The sequence below is a fragment of the Lepus europaeus genome, chromosome X, assembly GCF_033115175.1.
Source record: "Lepus europaeus isolate LE1 chromosome X, mLepTim1.pri, whole genome shotgun sequence".
NCBI classification, from domain to species: domain Eukaryota; kingdom Metazoa; phylum Chordata; class Mammalia; order Lagomorpha; family Leporidae; genus Lepus; species Lepus europaeus.
In genome coordinates this window covers 118,935,434-118,955,606 of record NC_084850.1, presented here as the reverse complement: position 1 = coordinate 118,955,606, position 20,173 = coordinate 118,935,434, and the positions used below count along the sequence as shown (strand labels likewise).

The following is a 20,173-nucleotide window of genomic DNA, read 5'->3' as shown; positions in this document are numbered from 1 at the left end:
GCTAATCCTGCACCTGCGGTGCTGGCATCCCGGGTTCTAGTCCCGGTTGCCCTTCTTCCAGTCCAGCTCTCTGCTGAGGCCCAGGAAGGCAGCAGAGGATGGCCCAAGTGCTTGGGCCATGCACCTGCATGGGAGACCAGGAGGAAGCACCTGGCTCCTGGCTTCGGATCGGTGCAGCACGCTACCATAGCGACTCTTTGGGGGGTGAACCAACGAAGGAAGACTTTTCTCTCTGTCTGTCTCTCTCACTGTCTAACTCTGCCCATCAAAAAAAAAATTAAAAAAAAAAACTCTGCCGTAGTAATTCCAAATATTCTTTTATGGTTTAGGTAGATTTTCTGAGTGAGAGGGATAGTTTTGTTCCACATTTCCAGTGAGTTTTCTCGTTCTTTGGGGAGCAGGGAGCATGAAATTCAATATTAGTCTTTGTCACAACACTCAGCAAAAGCCTTGCCCGTGGTACACACTCAGTAATATTCATTACTTGGGTTTCAGTCTTTTGCAAATGTCTTTGGTGTTATGATATTTCATCCTTTTAATTAGAGATACAAACTTTATTTATAATTGTTTTTCAAGGGAATAAGCCACTATGCTTTTCTGATGGTTTTGGACTGAATATCAACTAAGGCACAGCTTTCCAAATGGTGTAGCACATCCTTCAATGAAGTTCATGATTCCATTAAGCTCTCAAGGGCAGCTAGAGCCCCTGAACCAATCACTGTGACCACAAGATTGTGTATCCCAGGATGTCCTACAAATATTGTAGTTTTCACTAATGTTCTGTGGCATGAGAAAGGTTGAAAGTAACTCTAGTCCAGCACTGGCTAATAGAATGTTCTCTGCAGTCAGAAAAATGTTCTCGATCTGCCTTCCAGTAAGGTAACCACTAGTGATAAGTGATTATTGAGCTCTTGAAATGTTGCTGGTGTGACTGAATCACGTAACTACTATATTGGATAATGTGTTACTTCAAAGATGAAAAATAAGCACAACTTAGCAATTTATTGGGTTCAACAAATACTCATTTGAGGTGTTAACACATAGTGGGACCAGCAGGCAAAAATTTAAATTAATAGATCACCATCTTAAGAATAATGGCATCACAGCAGATCTAACAACATGGGATATTAGCTGAATGACTGTGGCTGTGTTCACTTTCTCTCTTTTTGTTTGTGGCAAATTTCAGCGCTGTTGCCTAGAAGTGGCTTCAAAGTCACACCTTCAGGCCTTACCTGATTGAGTTCAGGTGAATTTTTGGCATCTGCATTGTTCTTCTAATGGGGCCTGGAGCAACGCCGTCATTTGCCTTTGGATCTTACAGACCATGTGGTGTTCACTGCCTACCTCTCCCTTTTCAGATGATGTGGCAATCATTGATGAGGCCAGTGTTCTGTGTTTAGTGGTGCTGCATGCTATTTTAGTCATTACGGAATTAGCTATTGCTCACAGCCATTGTCTTTGAAGCGTTATTTAATCCAAGCAGGAGCATTTTGCAGTCTTCAGGTGTGTGAGTCTCAACTTATAACCTAATGTCAATTTACAATGAGGAAAAGCATGTTAGACAAACTCTTGTTTATTCATATATTAACCCTAACAGATAATTAGTATCTGGCCTTTTACTTCATGATTCTGTGTTTGTTAATTCTTTCAATAAAATATTTGTGGTGATGCATATTCACCCAAATTTTTCAAGATGCCTCTGATTGCGTTCCATTGCCTCATTAACCTCTTCCCATAGTCCATACCAAGTCCAGCTTTGTTTCTTTATTCATGCTGCTCCCTCTTTGTGAAATGGCCCATCCCTCTTTTCTTCTCAGATACATTTTAGCCTTGTTTCTGGAGGCATTGTTATGATTCTAAATTATGTACATCAGCATTTTTGGAGTATATTTTATGTATCAGGCATAATACAAGGAACTTTACAAGGTATCTCATGTAAACTTCACAAGACGCCTTGAAGAGATACATTGTTTTGAGAGATGTATTTATCAGTATCATACAAATGAGTAAACTGAGCTTTGACCATGTGAAGCGATTTGCATAGAACAGTTTTATAATGAAGCAAGGATATGAGCCTAGAACTTCCTGACTCTCTAGTCTTCGATCTTTCCACTGCAGACAAAAGAGACAGAGAGCAAATAAAGAGTCTGCTGGCCGTCAATCTTCTACTCACTTGAGACACACGTGAAACAGCTTGGAGCTTCCTTTCTTGGCTTATTGATTTCCAAGCCCTGTCTTTCTTACTCTGTCATCTTACTTCCCGCATCTTGGCATATTCCTGCACCAACACAAAACTAATTCTTCGTCAAGTGTGAGAGAGCACAGTGCATGAGGAAAGTCTAGGTTCTTCCTGGGTATCCTGATACAGGTATATTATGTGAGTAGGTAAAGCAAGTCACTCAAGCCTGGTCCAGATGAGCTGAATATCCCAACTGTCTTGTAGAGCCATGAAAAATAATAATAAATAGCCATTACTTTAAGCTAACATTTAGGGTATTTTGTAACACTAATATTTAAAAGATGAATTGTACTATTTTCCTACTACTTTTTCCTAAATCAAAAATACATTTACTATATTTCTTATGAACAAAGAAATGTAAAGATGTAATAGAAACAAATCTTGCTCAGCAAATAGAGCTGTGGTATTGCTTTGAGCTGGCATAGATACACAATTTCAATTGTTTTTATAAACTTGGCTCTAAATTGATAATTTAGGCTTCACTATATGGACACATATATAGTTAGACATACAGATTTAGATATGTAGATGTATATAACACAATATATTTAACACTCTAAAAAGTTACCAAACCGTAAAGTCTTCATATCAATGGCATTGTTTAAAGTAGCTATTTTTATTACAAACAATTTCAAGCATAGAGCCATACAATAGAATAGCATAATGACACCTAATGTACCCATCACCCACCTTCAATAATTTTCAACATTTTACATATGTTGCTTGCAAAAGGACTTTGTTTTTTGATATGTTTTTGAGGATATGAGTGAGTGGTATTTAACACAACTTGAGAGCAGATTTGCAGTTTGTTCCTGCATTGCTACAAAGAAAATACTTAAAATGACTCACCTCTGTTTGTTGCCAAGTAACTCTTGGCTATGCGCTGATAGCAAACGTAATATAATTGCATATGCAGCATAATTAGATTTGAATAACAGTTTTTTTTTTATAGGGTGCCTGATCTTACTGCTCATAGTCATGTGTTTCTTGTATTCCTTTTTTGGTAGTAATCATGTTTTAATGACTTCTGATGGACTTTCATTTTATAAAGTAATAGAAAACCACCATCAGAACTCTTTAGTTAACTTTTATACAGAGTTGAAATTGCTTGGAATCCTTTTTGATGTGGGTTTGTTATTTGTTGAATAGACGTCTTTTTAGTAAAATGGCTTCTCCAACAGTGTTAGTTAGATGCTAACAGCTGGTCAAAATAGGACAATGTGAGGATGAGCCAGGCAAGTAAGCTGTAGCTTTCCTATTTGTGGATTGAATGAATGAATGGAAAGTTTGGGCTCTCTTGCTTCACTGTACCCAGGATAGAATAAGCAAACTATTTTTCTTCTATTTGACTTAAAGATACATTCATGTTTCTTAGGAAGAAAAGAAAGAAGAAAGGAAAGGAGAGATAGGTGAATGGAAGGATGGTGGGAGGAAGGAAGGGAGAGGAAAAGAAAGGAAGAAAGTGAGGAAGGCAGGCTAATTATTTGGGGATGTATTTCTTTAAGCAGTAAGAGAATACAGAAGTTAGCCTAGATTCATAGAATTTTATAAACCCTGTATACCTCCCAGTGCAGCCTCATTATTAACAGAGGCTCAAAAAGTTTGGACATTTTTCTTTTTTTTATTATTTTCTTTTTTTTTTACTTTTATTTAATGAATATAAATTTCCAAAGTACAGATTATGGATTACAATGGCTTCCCCCCCCCTTAACTTCCCTCCCACCCACAACCCTCCCCTTTCCTGCTCCCTCTCCCCTTCCATTCACATCAAGATTCATTTTCAATTCTCTTTATATACAGAAGATCAGTTTAGTATATATTAAGTAAAGATTTCAACAGTTTGCCCCCACATAGCAACACAAAGTGAAAAAATACTGTTGGAGTACTAGTTATAACATTAAATCACAGTGTACAGCACATTAAAGACAGAGATCCTACATGATATTATTTTAGAAATTGATTAATTTTGTATGCAATTTCCAATTTAACACCAAGTTTGTTTTTTTTTTCATTTTCAATTATCTTTATATACAGAAGATCGATTCAGTATATGCTAAGTAAAGATTTCATCAGTTTGCACCCACACAGACACACAAAGTGTAAAAATACTGTTTTAGTACTAGTTATAGCTTCACTTCACATTGGACAACACATTAAGGACAGATCCCACACAGTGACTCCTGTTGTTGAGTTAACAATTTGGCACTCTTGTTTATGGCATCAGTAATCTCCCTAGGCTCTAGTCATGAGTTGCCAAGGCTATGGAAGCCTTTAGTGTTCGCTGACTTTGATCTTATTCCGATAGGGTCATAGTCAAAGTGGAAGTTCTCTCCTCCCTTCAGAGAAAGGTACCTCGTTCTTTGATGGCCCCGTTCTTTCCACTGGGATCTCACTCACAGAGATCTTTCATTTAGGTCTTCTTTTTTTTTTTCTTTTCCAGAGTGTCTTGGCTTTCCATGCCTACAATACTCTCATGGGCTCTTGAGCCAGATCCGAATGCCTTAAGGGCTGATTTTGAGGCCAGAGTGCTATTTAGGACATCTACCATTCTATGAGTCTGCTGTGTATCCTGCTTCCCATGTTGGATCGTTTTTTCCCTTTTTGATCCTATCAGTATTAGCAGACACTAGTCTTGTTTGTGTGATCCCTTTGACTCTTAGACCTATCAGAGCCATCGAATGTGAGCTGAAATTGATCACTTGGACTAGTGAGATGGCATTGGTACATGCCACCTTGATGGGATTGTATTGGAATCCTCTGGCACATTTCTAACTCCACCATTTGGGGCAATGGACAGACATTTTTCATAATGGTTAGGATGCCACTTGGGATGCCCACATCCCATATCTTTGTGCCTGAATTTGAATCCTAGCTCTGCACCTGATGCCAACTCCCTGCTAATGCACACTCTGGGAGGCACCAGAGAGTGGCTCAAGTAGTTGGGTCTCTGCTACCCACATGGGAGAAATAGACTGAGTTTCAGTTTCCTTGCTCGGGCCTGGCCCAACCCTGACTTGCCTACATATGTGGACTGAACCAGTAAATGGGAGTGCTCTCTTTGTCTCTCTACACTTAAAAATAAAATAAATAAAATTTTAAAATAGAGAGTTAAATGGAAATGTTGGAATATTTGATAAAACTATTATGAATATTATCCTTAAAGAAGCTAACCACTAATGAAATTTATTTCATCTAGAGAAATAGTATAGTAGGGGTAGAAATATTTGGTTAACTTCATGCTTTCACATATTATGCAATAGTGAAGTTAATTTTATGGGGTTTGGGCTATCATAAAATGTCGTTTTAAAGGACATGTCTAAGATTTCATGCAGTTACTGTAAAATTTAAAATTCTGGGCTTATATTCATAAATCTTGAAGTTCAATGGAGATCATGCTTCTTCAGGCTTATTTTCTTTTTAGCAATAACATTACTGGAATTTCTAAAATGCCTACTTTTTTGGTCCACTGTCAGAACGAGAGCCTCAAATTGTATGTAATCAAGTTCCATCATCATTAAAGAGTTCTGCTTATGGGAGCAAATGATATAATCTTTCACCCAGTGTTTTCAAGAAAGCAAGATCAGATTCATTCAAGTCCTACAGTAAAAGTTACACTCTTGTCACATATAGTTTGGTGATAATGAAGTCTATTACACTTACACATCCCTATTTCGTAACTCCATCAAAGTATTTTCTGCCTTCTGCTTCATATCAGCAGAGACTCAACGAAAAACAAGGTGGCTAGTAGAAACCATGTGAGAGAAAACAAATGTTGACAAATCTACAGAAATAGATGTAACCATTCAAGTCAGAAGTGGGCTCAAGCCAGGCTGCTATCCTCACTGACTGTTTTCAGGGAAGTTTCTATTTCTTTATAGGAAGCTTTATACAGTCAAATGAAACAACATTAACTGCATTGCCCCATAGTATAATATTCAATTTGTATACATTTGCATACATATAATCTTATGTATTCTTGTGTGTTGTGGAGCCAGGATTTGAACCAAGGCATTCCAGATACTGGATGTGGGCATCTCAAGTGACATCTTAACCACTAGGCTATGTGGCATCTTAACCATTAGCCCACCCTCCCCCTTTTTAAAGATTTTACTTATTTATTTGAGAAGTGGAGTTACAGAGAGAGGGAGAGACAGAAAGATCTTCCATCTGCTGGTTCATTGTCCAAATTGCCGCAATGGCCAGAGCTGGACCAATCAAAGCCAGGAACTTCTAGCTCTCCCATGCTGTTGCACGGGCCCAACCACTTGGGCCATCTTCTACTGCTTTTCCAGGCCCTAACAAAGAGTTGAATGGGAAGTGGAGCAGCCAGGACACAAACTGCCTCCCATATGGGATGCCAGTATTGCAGGCAGAGTCAGCTTCGATGCCGCAGAGCTGGTCCCTTCTTGTGTCTTAGAAGCTTTAAATTGATGCTGATAGTTGTGGCTAACAACATGCCTGCTTAAGTTTTTGTCAATTAAATGAATCAGAGGGTTTATATGCCAACAGTTAATAGTAAATTATCACATGGGTTACTGGGTTACTTTTTTTTCAAACCCTGACTGAATCTGTTAAATACATAGTGCCACTTACAAAAAAAAAGTGTTTTTAGGATACTTTCCTTTACTAAATGTTTTTAATGATTCCAACTAACTTCTACATCAACTGAAAAATAACAGAATTAAGAAGCTTTGTTGTGAAGGAGTTCCATTATACTTCAAAAGCTAAAATTTTTTAAACAAATTAGAATTATTTTTGAAATTCTGGGATGTCTATTGTATTCTGTATTGGACAGTAGATTTGATATCATTAGAGAATATGGAGAAGAGCCTGTTGATTTTTAGTTGTTTGGATGGAGGGAAGAGACCTGGGTGGTGGTTATTCGTCCCATGGGAGTTTAGAAGGGAGGAAAATTACCCATTATTTATATGGATTCTCAATTATTCTCATTTTGGCCTTGTACCTCTCCTTTGCATCCTGTCATACCTGGCCTTTTTAGGCACTAAGCCTACACAGGGGTTCATACACCTTTCATGGCTCTGTCCCACTCCACGTCTGCCATCAGTCAGTCCCCATGTTTCAGATACCTTTCTGTCTGCTTGACAGATTGAAATGTAGGTAATCCTAGGACAGGGTTGTTCCGTTTCAGTTTTAACACTGTTGAGCACTGTTGATGTCAGGAGCCCGATAGTTGCTGGGGGGGAAATGCTTTTCTGTGTATTGTAAAATGTTCAGTAACATTTATCATCAACTAATACCCGCACCACTGTGCTAACTCTGTTCCAGAACCAGCGTCATAAAGCTATGCCAGGGAGTGAGTGTGCAGGACTCCGTACCATGAATAGAAAGTCAAGGTTTGCTAATAACTTCCACAGAAGTACAACTAAATGAATCCCAAGTCAATGTGATATGGAAGGCCATTAAATTACAAGTATGGAAGTACACAGAGACTTTCAAAAAGCTCATTGAAAATGTAAATGATGAGAAAGCTATGTATAGATTTTTTTAAATGCACCAAAATAAACTCATATTTTCATTCCATTATTCTACAAATTTTTGAAGTGCCCTGGTAATGTCATATTCAGATATTCCAAATCAGAGAAGTTTAAACTTTCTGAGCTTCATGATATTACAATACCTTTTTTCTATTCCACATTTTTAAGATGATTTCTGAATGATTTGGAATATATATTTTTTTCACTTCTTAAAGGCTGCTTCTGTTACAAAAAGGAAAAAAAATACACCGTGACTACTTTGCATACTTTCTCATTGCTAGAGAACAGATATTTTTCCTTTCACAGGACATATAATTTCTTTGAATTGACTATTGTCCCTAGAAGCTAATTAGTGACCGTTAATTTTTTTCTTCCTTGTCAACAGAAGTGAAAACAGTAGTTGGCACACTCACCTACTTGATTATAGTTATTACATCAATCAGCATCCTTTTCCTAGGGTTCATCATAATTTCTCTTGATAATTGTATATTGTTTCCTTTTTTATCACCATTTTTTTGCTGTAGCTTTCTCTGCACACACAAATTTATTTAAAATGGTTGAAATCAGCCATGCAATCAGATAGCATTCATCTCCACAATGTTTATACAAAATCCACAGCAAAATCTGCAGCAGTTGTTGCAAAAATTAAATTTAAAAATATTAAGCCACCTTTATTTATACTTTGTGCCTATGTTCTTTTGTTTATCCACCAGGTATTCCTCAGGTCATTTAGTCAGACACAGGGTTGAGTGGGTGGTTGAATGAGTTCTGGGATCAGTCATGAGTCTGGGTGAGTTAAGCAGGGCTGCAGGCAGTGGAAACTGGGCATAAGAGAGAAATGTAGAAAATGAATAGAGCTGCCAAACCCTAAAATCAGTTCTATGTAGACTGACTACTCCATTGGCATTGTTGAGCGATTCTGTTTTTAAGATAGCAGTCTTTTCATTGTTTATATTACCAAACAATACCTAGATACCCGAAAATAGATAGAAGTTCTATTACTCATATGTCGTAAAATTCATTATGCTTATTTCAAAAAATAAATAAATGATAGTTAACTTGCCAATTGAATATATTCCACATATCAGTGAACCAAGGAACTACTAGAGAATTGTTCTTAATATCTTAGATAAGCATGGCCCTGACTCTGTTAATCCAAAGATAGTTTTGGAGATGCATTCTTTGTAAAAAGCTAAATGGCAACAGTTGGTATTAGCCCATGTATATCATAACATATCATGAAATATGAAACTTTTAAAGACTATTTTCTCAGTCCTTTGGAAAATCACCAGGAAAAGATGAGCCAGGGGTCAATTTTTCACAATATAAATCCATGATCAGTAGTAAAATTAGCCTCCGTGAAAAATGGGGAGTACCTACTTTGATTTATAAAAACTTACCATTTGCTACCTACTCCCCCCCAAAAAAAAACCTGCCCCACTTATATTGCTTCCTTCCATATATCATTAAATGGTACCACCATTCTTGTATTTGCTCAGACTTAGACCTAGAGATTCCCCCTTAGCTCATGGATATTCACTTACATTGCACATGTAGTCTATCAGTGAAGAATTCTATCGAGTTCTCTCGAAATAGTTCTTTGTACCTACCAAATAGTCTCTTAAAGGAAAAAAAAATTCCTGCCAATTCCATCAGCACCACCATGGGATTGGCCTTTCAGTGTACTGCTTAGATAGATATCCTCCTCCCAACCTCTGTGCCGCCACTTGGACTTAACAACCTCCATATCATTCTGTTTCCCCAGGTTTAAGCACCAAGATGACCAAGTGATACCTCTGGCACATAAATGTTTTAAAGGGCTCTCCTAAAAATCTCCAAAGGATTCTCATTAGGTTTAAAGTAAAATGCAACTCGGTTCCCTACTCTGCAAGGTCCTACCTATGGCTTTCTCAGAACTCACTGCTTCTCCTGCTAATATGGCTGCAGTGGCCTTCTTTGTTATCCCTCAAACGTGCCAGCTGGTACCACAGGACCTTTGCACTCATTCTTCCCACTGCCTGCTGTATGTGTATGCTTCCTCAACGTATTCACAAGGCTCACTTCCACCCTTCCATGAGTTGTGCTTCCATTCATCTTCGGAGCAAGCTTTTCTGACACTCTCCTCTAAAGCGGCACCTGCGTGACTCTGTCTCCTTCCCTGCCTTATTTTTGCTAGGACTTTGTCATCTGGCACTATATTATGTTAAGTATTCACTTCTAGGTTCCTTTTACATCTACCTTTTCTGGAAGGCGGGCCCCATGAAAGCAGGAATTTTCTCTGTATCTTTCATTGTCATATCCCCTAGTGACTACAACAGTGCCTAGCACAGAAGAGATACTTTAAAAATATTTGTTAGACAAGCAAGTAAACATACTTGTTTGCTTTTCATGACAAATAACGCTCATCAACTCAAATGAATAAAATATTAAATGTCAAAATTAGTCAACTGAATTTCTTGATTTTCCTAAACACATGTATTTTGATAGATCTATTCAGAATTGTATCCCTGAGAATATTTCTTGTGTCACTTTGACATGACTCTGAAATTGAGATTGGTGTGTGTGTGTAGTTATTTCATTAGTTATTGTCATAAATATGGTTAGTTCATAAACTGTTCTCCCTGCGACTCTCTGCTGAGTTGCTTTTCCATTCCTCTCTCTTTGACACTTCTGAGATTCCATGACTCTGTTGTGAATTGCCATAATTATTTGCAACAGAAAGGAGAAATTTTGCTTACCGCAAAGCATTAGAGGTAAGTGAAAATTCATCTTTTTTTTTTCCCCCCTGCAAACCCTGGGGACAACAAGAACCTTAAATGGGTCTGCCTGTTAAGTGTGGATATTTTCTCCTGCCAATTCCTTTTCTCTCCAAGGTCTATGAGATTGTGTCTGCATGCTACAGCTCTCCAAAGATCTGTGTTCCACTATTAGAAACTAATATTAAACCATTCCAGGCCAGAGAAGACAGAACTGAAATTCTACCCTGAGTCATTCAGAAGTTGAGGCTGTATGCGTGATCCAGTTTCCCTTTAGTTGCTAGGAAAATAGACAGTTGTTTGTCAATTCTAACTTTTAAAAAATCTACAAGCAACCCATCGTAAAGTGGAGTGAGTCAGTACAATTGCTACAAAGTATTTTTTATTGTCAGCTGTGTGAATTGGTGAATATTGTTTTGTGACCAGTTTCAGTTGGTGCATTTAAATGGTATCATAAAGAAATTCTCCCTGAGTATACCACTCACTGTAATGCATCAAAAATAAGCGCTCAGCTAAGAACATCTGCATGGATGACTCCATGTCTTACTCATTGTTTTATCTCTAATTTAGTATTTACTATTTTTAGGTACTTGAAATATGCTTTTGAAATTGAATTAAAATCTAGACATTGATAAATATTATAAGAGCTATGAGTTCATATAAACTTTCTTTAAAAAATAATTATTAGGGAGGCAGAGACAGAGGTCTTGAGTCTGCTGGCCTACTCAACAAATCCCACAGCAGCTGGGGCTGGACCAGACAGATCTTAGTCAGGAGCCCAAACCATCCAGGTTTACCACATGGGTTGTTAGGAAACCAAATGCTTGGACCATCATCTGCTGCCTCCCACTTGGCATTACCAGGAAGCTGGTATTATTAACAAGATGTTCTGACGAATAACATGAGGGCTTGAGAACACTTCTGTTGGTGAATACAAACATATATTTAATGTACAATTAGTAAGAGAAACAGCTATATTACAACTTCAATGGGGGTTTTTTAGTAGAACAACTATGATTAGGACTTAACATCACAGTGTTGCATGCACTACTGTTGGGCTTCCTTCAATTTTTCACCGATTTCAGTGAGCAAGTGAATGTGCCTATGTGTGTTAGAGAAATGGGTGTCCCAAAAGACTTTTTTTTTTCTTGCCAATAAAATGCCTGTTAGTCTACTCACAATTTGAAGCTAATAACTTGGCTTTTTTAATTGTAAGTAATTTTCTTGAATTTCTTTCCAATTCTACCCTGTAAATGTAAGAAGGTTTTTGTATTTGTGAGTATGTTCATTTGTTTGGTCCTTACTACTCCATTTGTTTTCCAGTACTGTCTTTGTCAATTCAATTCAGCTAATATTTCTTTTAATCTGGAATGCACCAGAAACATAGAAATAGAATAAACCAATAGCGCCGGCCGCAGTGGCCATTGGAGGGTGAACCAACGGCAAAAAGGAAGACCTTTCTGTCTGTCTCTCTCACTATCCACTCTGCCTGTCAAAAAAAGAAAATGTAGTGCATGTCCTTCGTGTGTGGTAGCACAGATGGTCAGCCTCATGACTATGAAACTGAGCTCCAGCATAGCTTAGATGCTTAGCCCCTTTCCACATGTTGTCATTGTGTCAGATGAGTAGTTTTCCTGTTGTGCTATCTGAAAGTTTCCATTACTCTTATCAAAGACAAGTATATGAGGAATGTGCCTAACTCATCATAGCATAATACCAAAACATGACACTTAACAGCTGATAACAGCTTGCACTGCAAGAGCTTTTTTGCTCTAGGTTAGGATGGTTTTTCATGTTTTAGCTCTTCTAACATACTGGACATACCATGAAGGGAGATTTTGCATAGGCTATGAATAGTTGCTTGACAGAATTTCAAGGGGCACAAGACAAAGAATGGGGAGGAAAAGTTCTTGGAAGGAATCTAGCTTGAATGTGCTCTCTTACCTTTGGCAAACCTCTTTGATCCCTGTGCATCAGATCCTTGATCTTGAAAACAAATTAAATTGGTCAAGAATGTTTTATTGTTATTATTTTCAAATTGGAGGTCACGGTAGGTAATAAGGGCAAAAACCAGCGATATACCAAATCTTGTATCATTGCCTGCTGCATTGTAATGTTTAATATGCATCAGTTAAACTGAACTGAATTTGTTTAGTAAAAATGCTTGAAATATTGATCCAGATGAGTACTTCAAAAAGGTCATGGAAATGGAATTAAATGATAAATTTATTTTGATGCAGAAATATCGTAACCCATTCATACAAGCAGTAGTTAAAGTTCTTGGACAATGCATACTATGAAAAAGTTAAACATTAATTTCAAAAAAAACTTTGACCAAAATAAACATCTTTTAAATTCCATTTTCCATCAAAATCTTAAAATCTTAACCCATATGTAACTAAATAAAAGCACATTAGTTTTGTTGTGGAGGAGTGGATGGCCTGGTGCCATGCCCAGTGGACCAGCCATTACCTCCTTCTTTACTTCATCTGCCCAGAAGGTCACTGTGCAAATCATACGGCTTTAGGAAACACAGTTTAATAAAATTAAAGACCTTAATAAGCATGGGATTCTGGGGATCTAAATTCTATGATCCCATGACTTAGCTTTAAAGAATTGTTTCTGCTAGAGCCAATGTGGTGGTGCAGCAGGTTAAGCCACTGCATGCAACACCAGCATCCTATATCAGAGTGCCAGTTCAACTCCCAGCCGCTGTTTCCAATCCAGCTCCTTGCTGATGTGTCCAGGAAAGCAGCATGTGATGGCCCAAGTATTCTTGGGTACCTGCCACCCATATAGAAGACCAGGATGTAGTCCCTGGCTCCTGGCTTCAACCTGGCCCAGACCTGGCCACTGTAGCCATTTGGGGAGTGAACCAATGGATAGGTCTCTTTCTCTCTGTCTCTTCTTCCTCTTTGTCATGCTGCCTTTCAAATAAATATATAAATCTTTAAAAAAAAAACTTTGCTAACTTCAAGTTTGTCATATGAGAGTAATATATTTTTTGAAAGATTTTATTTATTTGAGAGGTAGAGTTACAGACAGTGAAAGGGAGAGACAGAGAGAAAGGTCTTCCTTCCGTTGATTCACTCCCCAAATGGCCGCAATGGCCGGAGCTGCACCAATCTGAAGCCAGGAGCCAGGTGCTTCTTCCCAGTCTGCCATGCGGGTACAGGGGCCCAAGGACTTGGGCCATTTTCTACTGCTTTCCCAGGCCACAACAGAGAGCTGCATTGGAAGGGGAGCAGCCAGGACTAGAAACAGTGCCCATATGGGATGCCGGCACCGCAGGCGGAGGATTAACGTACTGCGCCACAGCGCTGGCCCCTAAAAAAATCTTAAAGATGCTAACATTATGCCATAGAGTAGGTGATTGGTTAGGTTTGAGAATCACAAAATATTTTGTTTCTGATCAAATGAGGTATATATAGATCTTATTATCTTTCTTTACAGATCTTCTCTTCTCCTTACTACAAATGAATATAGGGTGTTTTAACAGAAAGTATTTCTTTTTTTAAAATATTTATTTATTTGAAAATCAGTTACACAGAGAAGGAGAGGCAGAGAGGGAGGGAGGGAGGGAGGGAGGTCTTCGATCGGCTGGTTCACTCCCCAATTGGCCACATAGGCTGGAACTGCACCAATAGGAAGCCAGGAGCTTCTTCCAGGTCTCCCACACGGGCACAGGGACCCAAGGACTTGGGCCATCTTCTACTGCTTTCCCAGGCAATAGCAGAGAGATGCATTGCAAGTGGAGCAGCTGGGACTCAAACTGCAGGCACTGCAGGTGGCAGCTTTACCTGCTATGCTGCAGCACCAGGCCCCAGACAGCATTTCTTTTAACTGTTTTCTGTAGCAAACTGTGAAATTGTATACTTATAATTATATAATCACAAGATTTTGTAAACTGTGATACTTCAATGAAAAAACAGCTATTTTGATACCATAGTTTCTTTTGAGGCTCACAGAGATCATTAATTACCCAGAGTCTAAGAAATGTAGTTTTCAGACCTATTAGTGGAGCATATTTCACCAACATTTATTGAATAACTACTGAGACTGTAGGAAAATAAAATCTGTTAAGATCACTTTAAGCGAGAAGTAAGAGTAATCAGTGATGTCATGTCTTTTTTAAAAAAAGATTTATTTATTTAAAAGTTAGAGTTACACAGAGAGATCGAGAGATAGAGGTGGGGGGGGGGAGAGGGAGGTGGGGAGGTCTTCGATCCACTGGTTTACTCCCCAGTTGGCTGCAACGGCCAGAGCTGCACCTATCTGAAGCCAGGAGCTGCTTCTAGGTCTCCCACACGAGTGCAGGGGCACAAGGACTTGGATCTTCCACTGCTGTCCCAGGCCATAGCAGAGAGCTGGATCAGAAGTGAAGCATCCTGGACTCAAACTAGCGCCCATATGGGATGCCAGCACTGCAGGTGCTGGCTTTACCCGCTCTGCCACAGCGCCGGTCCCATGATGTCCTATCTTTAAGAAGAATTTCAAAGCAATTGATTGTCACCCTATCATGAAAATTTTGCTTTTCCCTTGATTCTCATCCCTTTCCTAAACAGTAATAAAGATGAGTGAATAAAGCATCAATTGGTTATTAATAAAAGCTATTACTCCTATGTGATGTTAGTCTCCCAAAAGCAGGACTCTGAAAACTCACCCCTGTTTATGACTTGAGGTGTATCGTCCCTTTGCACTGACTCTGTTGCAAAGAGAGATGGAGGCAAGCTGCCAAAACAGTTTGAATTCTTGAATCCTCTGGGCAATAAGTACATGTGGCCAAATCTTGGCAGTTCTATCTGGATTAGCCTTCCAGTCCTCAACCGAGCTGGCATGTCTCTTCGCAAGGAGGAAAGCAAGCCCGTAAAGCAAAAATATTTAGTTCAGCAACCCTTAATTGATCACTTTTCTACTTGATACAGAGTAGAGGTCTCAGTGACAGGTTTCAAGAGACCTAAGCCATTCAATCAGGGGTGGGGATGGGCACTTAATGAAGGAGAACTGACTATTCGTCGGAAATCCAGACAGGTTCAGCATTGCTTACTTTATTCCTAGCTAAACAGGACTATCTTTAAGATGCTTATTAGTAAACTTTTTGGATTTGCAGACTGACAATTGAAACTGACTAGAGAACAAAGCAGACTTTTGTGGAAACTTAAAGTCTAAGAGAATAATATGCATATTAGCAATGAATACTTTAAAATGTACCAGGTAATAATAATGAAAAGTTTATACTAAGTTGAAAATATAATTTGGAAAAGATTGCCTTAGTGTAGGTAGGCATGCATGCTAGTACTTGTATTAACATAATGCCGCACTGCTACCCAATTTAGAGAATATATATTTAGGAAATACTTAATGCAATTAGGAAATTTTGGGTTTTCAGGTCATGAGGCCAAGGGTGTGGAAATTAGGAATGGGAATTAAGAGAAATAAGATGAATATATGCCTGAAACTGTCGCTGTAATACATGCCACATATTTCTTGTGTAGCTTTTAATAACATACACACTCACACAGATGAGGGGGAACGTCTTTAAAAGAGAAGGTGCAAATAGAAAATGCTTCATGAAGTATAGTCAGATTATTAAGGATTGGCCAATCCCGAGCCTGCAGTTCCATAGTGTCATGTGACTGTCCCTCGGGAAGTGTTGCATTTGATTCTTATAGAAGCTTTTCAGTTTGCCCGAAGGTCCTGCTGCAATCTGTTCCATGGTAGAGGATTGAAAATACTCAGAATAACAGCCTATACTCTATCCTTCAGTTCATGTGGCATAGTTATAAGTCTCGTTACTATTATTGTTTTGCAGCTCCTCTGACTGACAAGCCACCCAAACTTTTGTATCCCGTGGAAAGTAAACTGACAATTCAGGAGACTCAGCTGGGTGAGTCATTTTTGAATTCTAGTTGATACACTTTTGTCAACACATTCTTACTGTTAATGAGCCTCCATTGTAACCTGGTGTAATAATCTGAACTACAACCATGTGTTTTGAAAGGGGGCAGAATTAGAAAATGCCTGCGTACCTGGTTTCCATTCCTTGCATGGTGTGCCTTGGGACCAAGTTGGACAGAGGGATGTAAACACTCATTTGCTGTTGTTGGGAAGTGAAACAGGCTGAAGATTTTAGTAACAGTATTATAGAGCCATTTTATGATGTTTGAATTGGCTTTAAAACAGACATTATAGAACCCTTTGATATAACTATTAATAGGTTAAAATGCAGTTTCTGAAATCTGGGTAAAGGGTACAAATTCATTAAAGTAAACATTACTATAGTGGTTAAAAAGCATTTTAAGAAACTATTCCAAAATAGTGGACACTATCGTTAGTCTTTGAATAATAATAAAATGTGAGCAAGTGACTTTTGGTTAAGGGACTAGTAAATGTGGGACATAGGCCAAGGAGAAGATATGCTTTAATAATCATAATCAGTTATACACAAATCACAATTCTGAAATACTTATCTTAGCGGTAAATCTAGAATTATTTAGTCTGATTTGGTTATATTTAGGTCTACCAAATTATAAAAATTCTCCCTTTAATTATAAATATATATAGTACATCCTGTTATATTGCCCAAGGTTTTGTTTTTATTAGAAATGTTGTATGCTTGTATATATCATAAACTTCAGCAGAAAATAATTTGCTGTTAGTGGTTTGATATAGAAGCTTATCAAAAGTATAATTTTGATTACATATTCATTTTAAGGAATTTCTTCTTAAATTAATTACCAGAGAGTGAAAATACATTCACTGTATACAACTGAAAAAGAATCAGTAGCTCAGCCCATCAGTTATTAATGTGGTTATTGCTCCTTGAGTGAGAATTTGGGCCAAAATTGTCCACGTGAAGACTATATTTGCAAAGATGTGATAATCTTAACTAATGATGTGAACAAAGGTATGGTACACAAAGATCTGATGATGGTTTTAGATCCTATAAAGTTATTGCAGTAAATGATTTTTGAACACTGAAAATACTTAATGGCTAACTTTGAGGCATGAACACATGTAACATTTACATAAATCAGTATATGAAAATGCTGCTGTGGTGGTGAATTTTGAGTCTTCTGAATTAAACACATTAAGTGCTAGTATTTTGTGATGAGATAAAAACTAGGTAGCACGAAAGCAGTGCTGTGTATGAGACAAATAGATGCTAAAATTCTATTTCCGTCTTTACTCATGCTATATAGTATGTGGGTTTATATTATGGTTTATTTTCTTTTTGTGAATAAACTTTCAAATATAAATACTCAAGAGCAGCTATGCTTATATATACTTTTCAATAACTCTGAGATGTATTTCTAAGAAGTTACACAAAACTGTAGATACAATGGGCCAAGAAGTAGGGGGTTTATTCTACCAGTTATCTGTAAGGAACACAGCAAAATGAAATTAATTGTATGTCTTTACTTGACAACATAATTAAAATAATTTTATGGTTTATGGTTACCTACTGGGTTTCTTTTTATTGTCCCTGAACTTGTAATAAATCATGTGTGCTCTATCTCCTGCTACAGTGTTTTTCAAATGGGATAATTTGTAGTTTTTTTTTAAAACATTACCTTTTCTTGAACAAAGTTATAAAGAGTAACCATATAAAATTGAGAATGACAGTTTCTTATGAAAATGGGAAGGTTGGACTATACACTCATTTTAAGAAACATGAGATTGTCTTTTATCAAAATTGTCCCAGAAATACTGTTGTTGCCACTGAAAAAAGGAACATGAGTACTCTTTATCTACAAGCTAAACTGGAGACACTAAGTTGAAGTTCAAATTCTTTTAAACAACTTGGGTTTTATTTTATGATTACAATATTCAGTGTAACAGATAAATCATTTACTATCTTAAGGAAATTTTTTTTTAACTTTAACATTTGGATTTTTTGAGCAAGCGTTGATTTGAAACAGCTACCTTGCTACTGTTGTTCCTACCATGTTAGTGTTGCAAAGAGGTGAATAACTGACCTAAAATAAAGTGAAAAAAAGAAAGAATATTAAAGATAAAAAGGCATAACTTACCTATATGTACTTTTATTTTTCACTTCCTTGAGCATACAACTGTTCCCATTTCTAGACTGGAAAAAGCTATCAATTTCAACAGGTTCAAAGTGTGATATCAAATCTTAACAGGATCTGAGTGAGGAATCACTGAGTGAAAGTAAGGAAGATGGCCCAAAACAGTTGTAAGGAACTTACACTCATTCAGTTTAGAGCCTTCATCAGAATTTCATTGGCCAGGAGTTCAGGGGACTGCCTTAGTCTGCCTTTGAATAAAGAATTGACCTCACAGGTCAATAAAATTCCTGTATTAGCTATATTATAAGAAAAATCACCAGAAACTACAAAGCTGAGCTTTTGTATATGCCTGGTGTCCTAACATAAGCATCCAAGCTAAGCTGCACATACTAGCAGTCTTCAAAACTTTCATTGGAAGTGTGTGTTACCCTTCATTTGCGTCTTTTATGAATAATTTTGAAGCTCTCCCCTCCCCCCCTTATATCCAGCCAGCCATAATAACTGTAAGTGCATAGATTCTGCAGTTTGTCCACAAATATGTATAACTCATTAATAATAAACTTCAATAAAATCATGAAGTTCATGGTTTTACCCTTCATCTCTAAATGTGCTTTTCTCTACCATCTGCTGTCTATCTCTACCTTTGCCTTTTTCTGCCTTTTGTGTTCTCCTATTCTTCTAATTCGTTCATCTTGTCTAACTGGGAAGGATCTGATAGTGATCATTTAAATAATTTCATTATAGAAATCAAAAGGCACTAAAAAGCAAAGTACTTGGGGAAGATACTATAATAACTAAATTTATATCAAACATGTAAATTGATGGGTATGAATTTCTGTCAATAAGTGGTCACAGCAAGGTACTTCCATTTCAGGTGGCCTCTGTTATTTCTAAGCATGTAAAAGAACTTTGTGTCTTCTAAGTAACTTTCAGACATCAGCAAATTTATGGACAGCACTTCTTGGGCAAAAGGCCCAAAAGCCACACTGTGTAATTCTGAAGGTCAGTCCAGGGGGAGAGCTCAACCTAGTTCTTTCTGGCTAGTATGCTCAAGGGAATCCAAAGACAGTGACAACTGTCTTACTGAATTTGAGCCCTGAGGATGTCATTAAGAAATGTGGCCCACCTGTTATGGCCAAGAGCCTACTTTCAGAAAGTTCCAGAGCAGGGAATGACAGATTCCATTGCTACCAGATTGTCATAGATTAAAAATCCACTGTATCCTGGAGCTAGTAAGATACATTATATTTTAGTATATGTGCTGCCGAAGCGAGCACAAGATACATTATATTTTACAACTTAAAATTTACTGAAAGTCATCATTAATTACTCATCTAGCTATGTGTGCCACCTTAAATTTTAGTTTTTTCTTTAAAAATTATACAGATTAATGGTATATATTTTGAGGGAAGAGAGAGAGAGTTAGAGAGAGAGTTGAGGTTGAGAGAGAGAGTTGAGAGAGAATGTCTTTGATCTGCTGCTTCATTCCCCAAATGGCCTCAACGGCCTGGGCTGGGCCAGGCTGCAGCCAGTAGCAGGGAATTCCATCCAGGCCTCCCCACCTGAGTGGCAGGAACCCAAGCACTTTAAGTATCTTCTGATGCTTTCTTGGGTACATTAGCAGAGAAATGGATTGGAAGTGGGAGCAGCCAG

The 20,173-nt window shown here is 37.8% G+C and overlaps 1 protein-coding gene across 1 annotated transcript in view; it reads left to right on the top strand.

Annotated features, from left to right (window-relative positions):
- The window catches only part of IL1RAPL1 (interleukin 1 receptor accessory protein like 1), a 665,884-nt gene that overhangs the window by 368,124 nt on the left and 277,587 nt on the right, over window positions 1-20,173 (top strand). Inside the window, exon 5 of the mRNA XM_062183135.1 lies at window positions 16,303-16,377. Coding sequence (XP_062039119.1) covers window positions 16,303-16,377 — 75 coding nt within the window. The remainder of the gene's footprint in view (window positions 1-16,302; window positions 16,378-20,173) is intronic.